This window comes from Apteryx mantelli, chromosome 31 (assembly GCF_036417845.1).
Source record: "Apteryx mantelli isolate bAptMan1 chromosome 31, bAptMan1.hap1, whole genome shotgun sequence".
NCBI lineage: Eukaryota > Metazoa > Chordata > Aves > Apterygiformes > Apterygidae > Apteryx > Apteryx mantelli.
This window is the reverse complement of record NC_090008.1, coordinates 103,659-115,757: the sequence shown is the minus strand read 5'-3', so window position 1 is coordinate 115,757 and position 12,099 is coordinate 103,659. Positions and strand designations below refer to the sequence as shown.

Here is a 12,099-nt window from a genome sequence, read left to right as displayed (position 1 = left end):
TTAATATCTGTGATGCACAGTTTAAGAGCCATCACCCCCTGTACCACTCACTTTGATAGTATACTTCAACTTGGAGAGGAAAAAAGAAAAAAAAAGGTGGGGGGGAAAAAAAAAAAAGGCAGAGTATTTATAAAGCCGGCTTGTACAAGCAGCTTTTAATCTACCAAAGGATTAATGCAGTTCTGGGACGCAAGCCTGAAACTGTTTATTCTAAGCAAAGTTAACACTCTTGACCACCATTCCCAATAACACTCCGTGTTTGTTCTACTCAAGTGCTCCGATACAGTCAACAGTAGTCAGGATCTAAGAGAATCCAGAATACAGTAGAACCAACCTTATTTAAATTATAGCATCAGGCAAGGTCTTAACCCAAACCCCAACCCAAGGTATTATGCATGGCATATTACCATGATGATCTCCAAAAAGATCTCACACCAACTCAACATTTAAAAAAATTAGTCACGGCATTTATCTAGTTTTATTCAGGCCACTCCATTGGACATCTGTTGATACTACAGTAAGAGCTGCTACTCTAGCAAAAAAGGGGATGTTTGTAGTCCTGTCCTTTCAAAAACGGTTTCAAATGCCCCCTGCCTTATGACAGATTTTTATTTACTTCAGCTGTACCAATTAATATCCTCCTATATGACTTCTGCTAGTGATCACCTTTCTTTGCTAGAACTGGCCTGAAGTCAGTTATAAATGAATATGTTCCAAGATTCTTCTCATATGAGGTATCATAAAAACAAAAAACAAACCTAGCAAACATATTTTGCCACAAAACAACTTCCTTAAACTTCAAGAAATCCATATACAGATAAAACTGGGGAAGAAACAATTGAGAGGAACTACCTATCAAAGAAAGATGAATACAACTAGCCATTATCAAAAATAAATACGTACAAACAGTAAGTGAGAACACTAAGTTTCCCTGCTTTTAGTCTGTAGCTGGTTAAAGAACTGCTGCACTCTTCTCTAGTACTGCTCATCCAGAGAGAGTGGCAAAAAAAATTCCAGCTGTCATTTTAGCTCCTTTCCCAAACAGATACAGCTTGATCTTGAGCTGATCTGCCCCATAAACAAGGAGACACCACAGTTCGCTTTTACTCAGCTTCTGTCATTGTTTAAATAGAGAAGTATCACTGTCTAAAAAGAAACACATTATTAATCAAGAGCCTTTCCTCTTCAAGGCATTATTTCAAGAATAATCCATACCAATAGTCATCAAAAGCTAATTTCTAAGCTTAATAGTTGTTTCAGACCTAGGCCTCAGCAGTCTTGCGCAGTGCTTTTCCTTACAAAAGGTTACCATTATGTCCAAATTATTTACTTAAAAAAATAAAAGACGGGTACACAGCAATTTTTCCATAAGAGTTAGTGTAATAAAGGGGGGGGATATGGGCAAGGACTTCAGAAATACATACAATTTAAACACTCAGGGACAGTATATATAGCACGGAGATTTGAGAGGCAAGAGCAGTATCATCAACTAGAGATGCTGCTTTTTCAGAACAGATCACTGTTTTGGAAGATCTCAGCCATTTCATCTATGAGACCAAACACTTGGCATCAATCTTTTACTGTAGGTGTTCTTGCTGCCTCTTTCCGAACAGTTACATTTTCATCAGATGAATCACTATCAGTGAAGTCAATCAAAGGTGAAGGATGGGGGGGGGGTTAAAGGTAGGCATTCAGTCTCATAGATGAAATGGCTGAGATTGTCCAAAATAGTGATCTGTTCTGAAAAGGCAGTATCATCTTTGGTGGATGGCAGAGTACAGCTGTAGGTGACCACGTTTTTTTCTTTTTTACCGTCACGGCATTACTATTAAATTTTTCTAATACCACAATCAAATGATCCTACCGAAGCGCCTGCGGTGTATTAAAATTTGGCCGTGACTCTGTGACATTATCTTCATCTTCCAGACCTTCATCCTCCATGTTTGAGAAACCCATCTCATCCTGAAACTGATAAGAAATGTGCAGCAGTAGTCAGGAATCAAAAGCTCATGAGACACATTTAACACCAACTGCCTTTAATTCAGAGCTCACCATGATGCACTACTGATGCTCTTAGCAAATACTTTCATCTTTGCTAGGCGTTTACAGAATGTCTTATATTAGCTCCTTCCCAAAAAAGTGTCCCAAAAAATTACACTTCTGTGGTAGGGCTCCTTTCACATATTCAACATTGCACATCTTACAGAGGTCCCCCTTTACAGCTTCAGAAATTTCATGCCAAATTTGAGTCAGATCTATTCCTCAGTGCTATATCCAAATTATCACTTACTGTCTCAAACAGCTCCTCCATCAGTTCATTCACTTCCTTTTCTGCAAGTAAAATTAAAAAGACATATGAAGCTTCCTTCTTCCAAAAACCACTTAGCAATCCTGTCATAATGTCAAACTGCTGAAGGAATCTCTCTTGCAAAGCGTAATCCCCTCTTGCAAACAAAGAGGACCAGGAAGGAAAGATACTCCTCCTTATGGCTGGGCCCCAGATAATTTCAATTAACAGACTTAGAGAGAATGTTTTGCTTCAAATATGTAGCCCATAAAATTTTTTTTTACAATTAAATTTAAAATTATGTCAGTCTCTAATAAGACCTAAAATCAGTATGCTTTATTAAGAGAATGATAAGTGATATGCTCGTAAATCTGTTACCTCAGACTGTAATGACTTACAGAAAATTTAATTATACTCAAGTCAGGAAGCAGGCATTCAACTTCTGACTTGGCTGAAGCTTTATGAAAGACAGTGTACTGTCTTAAGTTTTATTCTTCATTCTTTGCTATGGAGTAAAGTTGCATATGATAGCAGAGTAGCTCTGGCTAGATCCTTCCATGTATTCACAGAAAGACAGTTCTACAGAAAAGAGCTGGTCAAGTCTGTAGGCAGGGTTTTTTTTGTTTTTTTGTTTTGTTTTTTTTTTTTTAATTAGCCTTCACTGCAAAGTCTTTGCAGCAAAACACTCACTTTGCAAAATGAATTACTAATCCTAACAAGAAAGCAACTGGGGTTCCTGAAGAACTTACTGGTAATTCTCACAGCACGATCATTTCTGAAGTCTTCTGTATCTGGTTCATCCAGATCTTCCAGGAAGTTGTATTCAGGGTCATCATCATCATCTGCTTCATCTAATAAGAAATATGTTTTGTAACATCATTCCCCTGCACCACCAAGACCAAGAAGAAGTCAGTAACCAGGAGAAGTACTTAGTTTATTGCCTGACAGAAAGCGGACTAGGAGTACCATTTGAAATTAGCAATCCGTTCATTTTTACGGAAGCAATATCAAGACCGCTTTTTTTTTTTCTTCAAGCTGAACTACTAGTATCCTTGTTTGTAGCCATTCCCATTTAGAAAAGCTAGATTTATTCTCCATTATCTGAATTTCAGCTAAGTTTAAAAAAAGTGAAGTATTATTATTCCAATTTTTGCTTTACATTCAATTTGTACAAACGTAAGCAACAGGTAAATTCAGGACAAAAGGAAGTCAAGCCCCGAAGTATGTTCTTGTTTCTCACAGAAGAACAAAATAAAGTTGTTTCTACCAAAACAAGTCATGACCCTACAAAGGGGGACACTACACACAGATACGCTGTCAGCTTCATGATACAGCACAATAGAGTAAGGGCAGAAACACATCCTAACTTTCATTTATGGTTGCAAGTAACCACATGTGCAGTCTAATAAACATTTAAGTGAGTCACCTGAAGTTAAAAAACAAACAAACAAACAAAAAAGCCCCCCCACAAATGTCCACATGGAAGGTGAGGAAAGCTGATGGTGGACAAACATACCCATATTACTAAACATGGTAACAGCTGCAGCCAAGAACATCACGTATAAATGGAAAGAAAAAGCTCCAGGCTTTCAGTGAAACCACCAAATCCACTGAACAACAACAACAAAAATCCGTCACGTACCTTCATTCTCCACATCATCATTCATGAGTCCTCCAAGCCACCTTTTCCATTCTTCATCATCTGCAGTATTGGGGTCATACATATCCGGTGTAATATCCGGGGCTCGGAGCTCAGCCTCCAGCTGACCAAGAGGAACATCCTTCAGTGGTCTCTTTGATCGTGTTCGGAAGGCAATGAGGCTGTCTTCCAGAGACTGAAACATGAAGAAAAAGCACAATGGAATTACAGTTTCTCTGCTATTTTTCCAGCTTCTCTGACAGTAGGGTTTTCAGCCTGGCCAAAAATGCAATACCAAAGATATTAGATTCTTGCCACAGAAGTCATTTACTTTGGTACTCCGTCAAAGCCAAGCTTTCATCACTCTAGCTACTACATTGATTATAAATATATTTTTCCATCATTTACCTCATGCAAAACTGTATGTTCTACCTAGAAAGCTAATCTCCCCTTGCAATATTTGATCCCTTAACAGACGTTTTATTCTGCTTGCCCTTTCCACTAACTGTAATAATTTTTTCCTGAGCAGCAGTGCAGGACTGTTTCTTCACAACTCCTTACCCTTGCATAGTAACAAGGATCAGTAATAATTTTCTCATTATTAATATGGAATAGTGGTTTTATTTACAACCAAGCTTCCTTAAATATTAATAGCATATTTGCTTGCAAAACGCGACTAAGCTGACAGGATAACTTTAAAAAGGAAAAATATATTAATTATGTAAATATCATAGAATTACATTTAACGGTTACAACAGAACTGAGAAAAGTATGAGTGTAACACAAGTATAGTTAGTATACAAGAAATTAAAAGTATACATCACTAATAACTGTTTACTGACAGCTACTTCGACACACTGAGCTTTTGTCCTACACGCTACACAGATTCAACTCATTATTTATATCTATAAAATGAGAGCAAAATGCAGTAGCATTACTAGCAGAGAATACCAGAAAGCTACCTTCTAAAATATTTTTACTTGAACTAAAAAAAAATCAGTACTGCAGCATCCCCAAATATGTCACCTGGTAGGAATCCATGCATACTGGGCTCGAAGCCAGTTCTTCATCCACTGCATGCAGTTTCTCCATGAATGCGCTGTCTTTGCTTTGCTTTGGTTTAGGAGGTGGTGGAGGTCCCATGGGAACTACTTCAGCACTAATATGTCTAACAACGGGTGTAGTAACCTTCTCCGTCTAATTAAAAAGACCTTTGTGTTAAAAGGTTTTATTTAGAACATAAATTTCCAAGGACAAGATAAGTCTTTTTTTTTTTTTCCTGTTTGACCTGACTCTGGCACAATGTAAATAAGAGTAATGCTTTAAAGAGGGAAATGGATTCCTCACATTACATTTGCTTTGATTTTCAGAAAGTACACAATAAATTTACTATTCAAAGGCTTGCAGGGAAGGAGACATTTGGAAAATTTGAGTATCGGTCTCAGCATTACTAGAACTGATAAATCTGAACACTAATATTTGTGGCACACTCTTGATCCTCCCAAAACCAAACCCATGGTGAGTGGAATGTAGAAATATCAGTACATTATTAGTACTTCATCTGGTTCCCTCATACTGCTCCAGTGCCAGTGTTCAATTCTCACAGTTACTTTCTCATTCCTCTCTGCTGATATTCAGTCACTTTCTGTTCTTATCACATTGACCATATGCCTTCCAGTGATATGACAGGGCATACAGACACCACAAATATCTTTATGCTTTCATCAAAAGCACTGTCTTCCTGAGCCAAGCACAGGAGACACCTCTCCCTGCACTGCTCTCAAAAATAACCAGAAAAATAATCATCATCTGAATCTGTTGCCTTTTTTTTTTTTTAAAAAAAAAGTACTGCTGTTTATTTAAGACTAAGCTCTTTCTGCAAGGGTTGCACTTAATTGCTTATGCAGGAACCACTGCAATGGGACCCCAAATCCATATAACACCTGTAATGTCACCATAACATTAAGTATTAATATATATTTTTTCTTTCCTCATTAATAATTTAGAAATAATGAATGAAGGCTGTTTCCTAAGAAAGCAAAAACTCTGTTGTGAAGTTTACCTCACAGATTGTCCCTCCCTCTTCATCAGATGATCGCCTTGTCCTAAATCGCTTTGCTCCCCGAGGAGAAGAGGCAGTGCTCTCTACATCACTTTCCAACAAGCTCTGTAGTGCCAGAGAGAAGCAGAACACAATCAAACAATCATACCATAATCAAACCCCGTTTCAACCAATATTCCAAAAAAACTTTTTTAGCCAAATTAATAATATAGCACTGAAGAAAAATAACTAGGTAGTCTGGGATGATTTAAAAGTTGTAATGTGTTAAAATAGAGCATTCTACTGTCTCAGATAAACACGCAGACAACTGCCTGATGAAGAGACCAGATCTCTGTACAAGTTATGCTTACCTCTTCTGCAGTCTCATCCTCATCCTCATCTTCAGGCTGGTATTCTTCATCGGATGAATCATCTTCCTCAAGAGGAATGTCCACAAACTGAGGGGGCTGTAACAGACCAGAAGAGAGATGACAAGTTTTTACAAGTAAAATAAAGGGTTATATTCTAATGGTACACAATCAGATCAAATATTTGTAACAGAGGAAATACACTGCAGCTCAGAGAGGAAGCAGACTACAGAAAAAGGCTGAAGAAACCAAAGAAATTATTTTAATAAGATTGGTAAAGTAAAGTAAGTGGTTTGAAAAGGTGCAAGAACAGACACAAATGATTTAGCATTTATATGATAGAGGCATTGCATGAGCAGATGCTATCTCAAAGATACGCTTCTAGCACTTGAACTGCCATTGGCCTCTACTACACCCACTTGCTGAATCCTGTCTAAGCCTAGACTTCAAACCTTTTGGAGCAGGCAGTGCTCTGGCCAATAAGTTGAGTTCCAGGTCATATTTCCAGGTCGACCTACAATACATAAAACCGGTCCGGGGAGGAGCGCCTTGCAGCATGAGACCTGGGATGTGACAAAATGGGTAGCTGGACCACCTAGAAGGGATCACTTCCTGTGGCATGTCATCACCTTCTGCAATTCCTCTTTTCCCTGCAGAGCGCTCTTCTGGGCTCCCTGTGCACCGCCGGCTACGTTAACTGCCTTGTCCTGCTTTGCATACCCTGTGTGCAGTGCTCCTCATGACAAGTACGCCACCTGCACTAGAAAAGCAGGAAGCCAGACACAAGCCTGCTCCACCCCTTCAAAAGATTCCCTGCTCAGCAGGGCACCTCTAGCATTTTCTCCAATTTCCCAGCAGTCGTTCACTTACCTTCACCTCATTTGCCTTCTTGATTGGAGAAATATTCCATGTTGGAATCACCTAAAGATAGTAAATACATATTAGCTGTCTCTGAAAAGCGTGAACACAGTATTGAAACGAATGAGTACTTGAGCTTGAGATCCTGCTCTCCAAAATAACCAAGTAACAACAGACTTTAAACAAATGCTTTCTAAACTGCTCAGGTGATCTCTACGGACAATAACTTTGGTATAACAGATACTGTCAATGCACTACATTTTCTAGCTCTGATCTGTTTCTACCCTGCTAAAAGGAATTCTTTTCTATATAGTTGTATAAAAAAATATACGCGCAGAATTTATCTTTTCATTTTAAGCTTAAGTCACATAAAACCTTGCTTTACACTTCTTTTAGTAGTCCCAATAATCAGAGAACAGCTATGTTGAGTGTATGTGTGTGTGTGTGTGGGGGGGGGGGGGGGGGGCTGCAGAGGAAGTGCCACAATAGTAAAAGCAGATGACATACCACTCCTTTCTCCACAACTTCCTTCAGTTTGGAACGAGTCATTTTGGGTTCCTGAGAGTTTAAAAAAAGAAAAGTGCAACCTGTTTAGCTGTTTTCTTTAACTACAAACTTTTCCCCAATAACTCTTTACTAGAAGCCACCTCTTATTTTTCAGCTCATTATCCTTTAGATGTGATGGGAATGATATCTAAAATAACCCCTGATAGTTCTGTTTAATAATTAACACTCACAAATAGATACTACTCACTTCATCCACGTGCCAAACCTGTTAATGAAGTGTAAATTATGATGCTACCTGTTCTCTCCCTGTGACATCATGGGATAGACCAAGCAGATAGACTGATGAAGGTATCATGCATTTGAATAGACAACAGAAAAAGCTTTTACTTACAAACAAAGGTATATCCTCTGTCTCACTAATGGCTGCTTTCATCATGGCAACCACATGTTCATTTGTGATCACTTCCTGCAGGAACATAAGAATTATTTTTAAAAAGTCTCCTTTACATTCTGTTTGTTAAGATTGAAATAAACTAGCTGGGAACATGATGGAGAGAGAATCCATTTATAACATATTCTGTAATTATAGTATAATAAAAAATATTATTCAATGATTAGACCAGAAAATGTAAAGTAAGCACAGCAATGCAAAAACATTTGCATTGTATTCTATGTGAATGCTCAAAAGAAGAGCTTACTGGCAGAAGGAAACACGAAATGGTCTAAACAAAAGCCCAAACCAGTTTCCCCTTCCTCCTGTCATATGATCAGTAAAATGTGCTGGTCTCAGCCACATGAGAAATGCTGCTATGCAGCTGCAATAGAAAACTTAAATCCTTAAGTTGCTCATTGGTTTCTAAAATAGTAAAGGTCTAACCCTGTAGAAAAAGTATGTAATAATCTACCCTTTGAAACATTGCGCTACATCATTCAGAGAACATTAGATATATCTGGAAAGAAACACAAGAAATACGGAAAGGGAGAGGAGACCTCGTACCAGCAACTACACTTTCTGAATGCCACCATGAGGTTCCAGGGAAGGTAGGCAACTCTGAGATATTTACAGCCCTTCAACAGCGCCACGTGATAGATGAAGGCATTAACTTAGGGCACTCGCACAAAACCAACAGGTGAATATGTCCAAAAGAAGGGTCATAGCAGCCTCCAGGTTCTTTGACACATGGATGGTAAAAAGGGAAAATATCCGAGATTATCTGGATTAGAATGGTACTGAGATGCCGTGGGAAAATAAACACTATTGCTCTCCAGACTCAGTCATGCAATAAACTAAAATCTACATTTAAGCACTTCTGTATAGAATTAGAGTTCCTCTACACAGCTGTGACAGCATGGATATTCTTGTCAAAGTTTCTTTCTAATTGGAAGTTGTGTGATGGGTTTAGGCGGGGCTCATTAATTATGAGAAGTGCATGTCTATCCACACCACCATCAGAATTTCATCAGGACTTTACCATGAAACAGTTCACTCAAAACAGGAAATGAATTCCCAGTCTACATCTCTTCACCTGTATTCAGAAGCATGCATTTTAGTTCAACTACCTTTGCTACTTGCTGCTATTATGGTACAGTAAAACAGACACATCTGCTACTGTAAACAAATGGAAATCAGGGATCAATACTTACTAACAACAAACCCAGGTCTAGATAACTTACACATATACCACATGACTCTTTTTTTATAGAAGGAATTAGGATGTGGATTTCTACTAAGCCTTCTCTGTTCATGAAATCAAGTGCTACCATACATACTATACTCAAATCTAGATCAAACTTTCCTAAACAGCTGGCTGATTTTCCATTCCTTGTACTAAGTCATAGTCCCACTACACTCACATGCAGGATGTTTCGCACATTGACAACTGTCAGGTTATGTTGTTTAGCACCATCTTCTAAGGTGCGATCAAGGGTATCATCTAGCTTGATGTCACAAGACAAAGATCCCTCCTCTTCTTGACGTTTTCCTTCTCTTTTCCGTTTGGTTGCCTTTCTCTTCCTCTTCCTTCTCTCAATATCCTCTCCATCTTGCTCCCCTGAAAATTAACGATAAAAATTAAATCACACTTAGACAGTATGTGACTAAAAAAGAGCTGGAATTTTGTAGGCAGTAAAGTGGCAGTAGCTTTCCAACAGTTGATAAGGAAACCTTCCAAATGCAAATGGCCACAAGGACTAGAAACAGTCTTTTAAACGGAGGATTCAAATTCTGCAGGATCTGAATGAGTCACATTAGTCAAGCAAATAAGAGTTACATATTTGACATCTCTGCTACAGTGATTCTAGAGAACAGTCTCAGCAGCTCTTTCATCCCTTTTCCAGGAGCTGTTATAAGTAAGAATTCAAGCTTAAAACAGTTGCAAAAATTCAGGCACCCTGAAGCAAAAACAGATTACAGTTTCTAGGACGTAAAGTGCATCCCAAGTGGCAGTGTTTTGCTGACTAAGGGCAAAGAAGGAATCAGAACTTCCTTTGAAGAACAACGGTGTTTTTAGTGACTGAAAATTGCAGAGATCAGCTCCAGCAAGTTTCATTTGGATGCCAGAAGTTTATTTAGCCACTGTGTTACAGAACACAGGATGAAAACTTCAGAAATTGTTGCAGTTAAACAGCCCCTTGTCATGGTGTAGACACTTCCAAGTTCCATATCTACTGTATTAAAGTCACAGGTCTGTTCCTTGCACAAAGCTTACCCAATGGAATAAACAGCCCAACATCCTCATTTTCCTCATCAGTCTGCTGGGGCCACTCACCAGCTCTGGTGTTCTTCAGTGGCTTCATCACGGCAGGATTTCTCACTGCCAGCTGTAAAGAATGTCTCACTGGAGACTCCTGCACTGCAGAATGGCTGTCAGTCAGATATGGATCCCTCTGCAAAACTACTTCCTCCTCTGTATGCTGTTTAGGAGTTTGCCCTGTAAACAGCACATATTAGGTTTCAGTCAGACATGCCATACAGACACAGCTGGGCAAGGTTAAGAGCTTACCAAATGAAGCTGTATTACAAAAATCTACTACGGTCAATTCAAATCCGTTAAATCAACTGCACAAGTAGGGCTCCCTAAACTGGCCTAGCAAAGCAACTCAGATAAGTGAAACATTTCAGCAGTGGTCCCATGGCACTATTCCGATGGGAACAAACACAGGTTAAGAAACCCCCGCGCCCAGCTATTTCAGTCTTGCTCCCTCCATTATCTGATTCATCAATTTTGAATAGGCAGGCTCAAAACCATACCTGCAAATCGATCCAATCATTAAAAAAAAAAAAAGAAAAGCAATTATTTGTTTAAAGTGTGGTCACATTCCCTGTTGTATAAACAGAATTGCAACTACAGAAATGAACAGCTAGGGGCAGGCATTCCTTTATTCAGATACTTTATTTGCAGCCAGAATAGCATACTTGACTGCAACCTTAGGATGCAGTTTCACAGACACCTTAGGCTAATTTAAGAGTATACTACTGCTGAAAGGGGTAGCTACACACCCTTCCTAACTCCTATTCTGCAGTCCTAGAGGTTATGCAGGCCTTACTGAAAACTGACCACTGTTCCACCCTCCTCCCCTCACACAAAACGGCTGCTTTCGGTCAAATCAGTGAGCTAATCCAACCCCCGCACAGCGGCACAAGAACCAGAGACGACTCTCCCCTCAGGGCAATGAGGAAGCACTGTCCCTCTTTGCTGCAGCCTGTAGTTACATGAGCTTAAGATGATCAGCAGAATATAACTGAAACCTGAGGTTTCAGAAACACCTTAAACCAGCATGAAAAGATAGTCACCTAAACAAAAACAAACAAACCAGCGCACCCACACCATGGCATTTTTTCCTGCTTTGTGCTGGCACAGCTATTTGCATAGCCGGGCAGTAAGCAGATCAGTGAGCTGATCCAGATGGAGACGAACCTCCCCCTGCAGACGCGCTTTTGGCTAGATCAATTCCCCAAACTCACTGAACGCAGAGACAAACATGCATGCCAGCAAATGAGAAGGAGAAGAACAGAACAAACAATTTGGGGAAAGAGAGAGAACAACCACTTCTTTCAGTAGACTTAGAGAAGACTGGACCTACAAAATTGGCATCGTTTTGCTCACGAACACTCCTCCTCTCTTTCACACAAGCTCACTTATCACAGCTTCACTGGCTAAATCTCAGAGTGAGTAGGGTTTACCCAGGCTTTTCACGTTAACTCAGTAGGTCCAGAATACCTACATTCTGTAACAAATTTGTAACTTTCTGTTAACAGAAGTACCACTTAAAGAGGCTCTTGTAAGGGATCGCAGCAGATTCCTATATGAGCGCCACTAAATAATTCTTTCAAGCATTTGGAAAAGTGATCTTGTGAGAACGAAAACATACATACAAAACTGCAAACACTGTTTTGGGG

The 12,099-nt window shown here is 39.3% G+C and overlaps 1 protein-coding gene across 7 annotated transcripts in view; it reads right to left on the bottom strand.

Moving 5' to 3' along the window:
- LOC106494336 (GON-4-like protein) overlaps positions 1 to 12,099 on the bottom strand; it is a 29,413-nt gene that overhangs the window by 16,528 nt on the left and 786 nt on the right. For 2 of the 7 annotated variants that reach the window (XM_067313257.1, XM_067313258.1), the window contains exons 1-12: positions 10,409 to 10,574; positions 9,555 to 9,751; positions 8,092 to 8,166; positions 7,701 to 7,751; positions 7,206 to 7,256; positions 6,339 to 6,434; positions 5,989 to 6,093; positions 4,953 to 5,123; positions 3,930 to 4,122; positions 3,037 to 3,138; positions 2,291 to 2,331; positions 1,865 to 1,968 (exon numbers count right to left, since the gene is read on the bottom strand). In XM_067313257.1, the coding sequence (XP_067169358.1) occupies positions 1,865 to 1,968; positions 2,291 to 2,331; positions 3,037 to 3,138; positions 3,930 to 4,122; positions 4,953 to 5,123; positions 5,989 to 6,093; positions 6,339 to 6,434; positions 7,206 to 7,256; positions 7,701 to 7,751; positions 8,092 to 8,166; positions 9,555 to 9,751; positions 10,409 to 10,496 (1,274 nt within the window). In that variant the 5' untranslated portion in view covers positions 10,497 to 10,574. Of the gene's footprint in view, positions 1 to 1,864; positions 1,969 to 2,290; positions 2,332 to 3,036; positions 3,139 to 3,929; positions 4,123 to 4,952; positions 5,124 to 5,988; positions 6,094 to 6,338; positions 6,435 to 6,964; positions 7,007 to 7,205; positions 7,257 to 7,700; positions 7,752 to 8,091; positions 8,167 to 9,554; positions 9,752 to 10,408; positions 10,631 to 12,099 lie in introns of those variants that run through there. The other 5 variants (XM_067313259.1, XM_067313261.1, XM_067313256.1 and 2 more) reach the window with 5 other exon arrangements.